Source organism: Ipomoea nil, unplaced genomic scaffold (genome assembly GCF_001879475.1).
Source record: "Ipomoea nil cultivar Tokyo-kokei standard unplaced genomic scaffold, Asagao_1.1 scaffold0317, whole genome shotgun sequence".
Lineage (NCBI taxonomy): Eukaryota > Viridiplantae > Streptophyta > Magnoliopsida > Solanales > Convolvulaceae > Ipomoea > Ipomoea nil.
Window position 1 is genome coordinate 2,585,568 of NW_017616745.1, and position 4,219 is coordinate 2,589,786.

General features: G+C 36.3%; 1 protein-coding gene across 1 annotated transcript; it reads right to left on the minus strand.

Annotated features, from left to right (window-relative positions):
* Positions 1-655: 655 nt before the first annotated feature.
* Positions 656-3,306, minus strand: LOC109169133 (COP9 signalosome complex subunit 8). Its single transcript, XM_019318008.1, has 5 exons — positions 3,135-3,306; positions 2,932-3,011; positions 2,660-2,841; positions 1,690-1,797; positions 656-1,093 (listed from the first exon to the last, which is right to left on the minus strand). The coding sequence occupies exons 1-5, from the start codon at positions 3,216-3,218 to the stop codon at positions 954-956; spliced, it is 594 nt and encodes a 197-aa protein (XP_019173553.1). The 5' UTR covers positions 3,219-3,306; the 3' UTR covers positions 656-953.
* Between the last annotated feature and the right edge of the window lie 913 nt (positions 3,307-4,219).

Below are 4,219 nucleotides of genomic sequence, written 5' to 3' on the forward strand. Positions count from 1 at the left end.
ATATGAGAGGTAACACATGAATGCATAAACAATTTAGTTCAAAAAAGTCTACAACACCGGTTAGCTAAAATGTCATTACTTTTTGGCAGTATTTGGGAGAAGAGACATGTCCAAAATGAGCAGATTTCTGGTTAGCTAAAATGTCACTTGATATCAGTCACAAGTAATATTTGGGAGCAGTGTGGAGATTATGTCCAAAAAGTGGGCAGATCTCTTGTGCGCACCCGCATTTGACCTTGTATGTTGAGTCATTGAGTCACTGTGATTTACATCCTTCCAAATGCTCTATCGGGTAGAAGTGTAGTAATTATTTGTACAGTAGTGCTCATAGCAAGACCAATTTATATGTTTGCACACTATAACACTAATGTATACAACAAGATCAAATCAGACAAAGCTTATGAACTTATTTTGAATTAGTTGATTCAAATTAAGCTTTGGCTGGGAAGCAACCATGAGGTATATATAAATATAACTGTCACACATTCCCTGACATGGCAAGACTTGATAATATGATTAATCAAAAGTATGGTTTTATAAAAACCTAACAGGTTAAACGAAATTTGTACCAAGACATTATCCGCTTGGCATTGGATGATGAGTCCACACTTAGACAAAATAACTTTGGATCTATCGCATTCTTGATAGGATTCCATGATTCATGAGAAATACTGATGCCTGATGGTAGGTATTTGTACGAGTTATATTGGATCTATTTGGTTCCATTTACAGTAAAGTGATCTGCAATGCAACTAAGATATACTTGATTATGAATACAGTAGAACCATTTTCTCCCAAGTCCAAACCAAGAAATTCTTCAGAATAATGAGACTAGAAATGTGCTTAGAATCAAAAAGTTTATGAACCCAAATCGAGTACAGCTTCTACTCATCCATCAAGAAACTGCAGCAGGGCGGGGGAGAAACTGATCCAGAACAACACACAAACACTGATTAGTGTTCGAGGTGGAAAACGTATTCTGTCAACCGTTGCAACTTGCTCGCATCTAGCTTTTGCTCTTTTACTATTGCTTGCTTTTTCACCGTCAGCATTTGAGACGCGGGATCCAAACTCCAACCCTGTCCAAGGACATCTGCACACGGGATATGCGAAAGACTACTGTCAGCAGTTGTAAACAATTATAATTATAAGCTGGCAAAAATGGTCAAAAATCTTCACAGCCTGTGACCTTGCTATGACGGTGTAATTAGAATTAGAATTATAATTATAATTATAAGCTGGCAAAAAGGGTCAAACTTTTTCACAGCCCGTGACCTCCTTGATATGACAGTGTAACTACACGAAATACAACCTTAAACCATGAGAATACCAATATTGTACTATATGCACTGGATACAGTATGGCTTGCTTCACATTTTCCAACGGTCACCAGCTATTCAGCATTTAAACTAATTTATGTTCAACAAGTAACCATGAGTGAAGACAATATAGTTTTTTGACAAAGTGATCCAATCATCATAACAAAATACGAGTGGTACCCATATCACAGCTCAGCAGCCTACTCATCACTTTTTCAACTATACATTCCTTTGAAGGCCAATAAAAGTCCAATATAGTAACAAATCATTTTGCAGAGAACAAAAGCTCGATGTCGATAGAAAACAATAACTATAGGCATTCATTGGGGTAAACAGCATCCTGCCTAACAAGAAAAGAAGGAGAGCTTACAATTTGTAGCATCACCAACATTCATTCCTAGGAAGAGAGCTGTATCCTGCACACTTATTGTTGAATAAGCAGAAACTAGCAGATCGAACATCCTTTTAGTGTAAAGGTCTGCAAAATATGAAAATACATTTATGACAGACCTGGGAAGTACAAATCTGAAACTGACTGCCAATCGAACGAGTATGAAGTCAAGGATGAAGTAAATAAAAAAGCAGACTCACAACTACGAAAGGGGAGTCTGGCTGATATTATGGACAAGGGATGAAAAGCTAACAGATTGCATAGGAACATGCAGTCAGAACTCATGCATATTACTCTCTTTTCGCAACAAAAGGTCTATGCTAACTAAGCGACTGAGATTAAAGTGGCATATAGCAAGCTTAGAAAGTAAAATTTGACATCTAATCATATACGAACTAGCTAGAACCTAGACAGCGGTGCCCATTATTATAATCTATACATCTATACATAATGTATAAGGTGGAGAGATATGAATGCAGACAACAGCAACACCAAGTGTGCACTACACACTTCTTTTTGTTAATCTTATCAGCTTAGAGATGAATTAAGGTGCTTGGCCTTTGCAAGCCATTTTAAAAGACAATAAGCATTTTATGACTAAAATAAGCTCCATACTCTCCATTAGTGTGTTTCACTGTTTCCAGATTATACCAAAGCATAGAACACCATTTAAGCAAATTATAGATGCTACTTCAATCACCCGTGTAACTCTTTTAAGCTAATTTATTTATATACTCCATAATATCAATGGTAATATATGGATTCCCATATATGCAAGGATCTTGGACAATGAAGTAATCCCAAATTTTCAAACCAAGTTAATTCCTAGTAATTTTACAATATTAGCTTGCCTTCTTAATTCTTAATGTAAAAACTTATTGTCAATGGACAGAATAATATTGCCTATTAGACAACAACTACACAAATGTATAGGTTTAAGTGAGCTTGCCTGAAAACGAGAGTATAATGTCCCGAACCTCTGGGCTCCATTCATACTCCCGTAGAGCCTCATGAACTCCGGCATAATCCCTAGTCCATAGCTTCTGCCCAATTTTCCAAACCGCCACCAACTCCGGCCGGCCCTCCTTTATCGCGGCCGGAATCGTCTTCCACAGAAACCGAGCACTGTTACTGAAATGAACAAACGAATGCACAAAATGAAATCAGTAACGAAGTAACTAAACTTAAACCCCAATTTAGCACAAAATATGGGATGATTACATGTCATTGTTGTAGAGGTGCCCTAAGAGATGAATCGCGTAAGGCCATTCGTCTTGAAACGCAATGCCCTGTGCGGAATACTAGAGAAGAGAAGCAGCGAACAATCAGGTGAGCCGAAATTAGGTTTCCGAGTTGAGGAGCAAACGAACACAAGGAAGTGAGAGTAAATACAGAAAAAATAACGGTGGTTTTCGGAAGTTCACCTGGAGCATGAGCTCATCGTAGATTCCGGCGATCTTATCGTACGATTTGGACTTCACGGCATCGGCGAGAAGAGAGAACTCCATGGCAGATCACTGCTCCTTCAGGCTTCTTCAGCTTCTCCGATTCTCCGACTCGATAAACTGTCACTGCGTTGCCAGGTTATCTCAGAAGGCGGTTCGTAAGTTGAGTCAATTTGGGCCCAGAAATTTTTAACGGGCCATATATATACAATTGGGCCAAGTACTCAAGTTATGAATCATTATGGTCCACACAGCTAATAGTCAATCGTTATATTCTGGACCTGCTCTTATACGATGTCATTTTAAAATTTAATTTTATCGGAGACCGTTTGTTTCTTAATCCGTGTTACAAAGTTTTTTTTTTTTAATTATTGTAAAGTATGTTTTTGTGCATTGTGTTATGCGTTTCTGTGCATTGTGTTACGAAATTTTGTACATGAAATTGATTAGTAATTGTATAACACAAAACACTGTATGTCTTATTTTACAAATTTATGTCATATATTATGTAATTGTGTGCCTAAATTATTTAAATAAATCATATCTGAAAATAAGTAAATTAGAAAATATGTGTATGTGTTTCTGTGCATTATGTTACAAAATTCTGTATATCAAATTGATTAGTAGTTGTATAACAAAAAACACATTGTATGTCTTATTTTACGAATTCATGGCTTATATTATGCAATTATGTGTCTATATGACATAGAGTATTTACATAAATCAAATATAAGAATAAGTAAAATAGAAAACATGTATATGTATATCGTGTTATGCGTTTCTATGTATCATGTTATGCATTTATATACATTAATCCTATGGATTTTGTGCACATAATAAATTAAAATTTTGTGTTGAAACGTGAGAAACGAGAAGTTACAGAATCTGTTAAAACTTACACATCAAACGGCGTCGTTTTTGGTTCACGGTCCACAATATTGTGTGGGCCCTGGTCCACGATATAAATTGCCTAATTGATCCACCGATAAAAAAAAGTACAATGGTCAAATAGGTCCCATGGAATTTTACTCGAAAGTATAATTAAATCCCTGAACTTCAAAAAA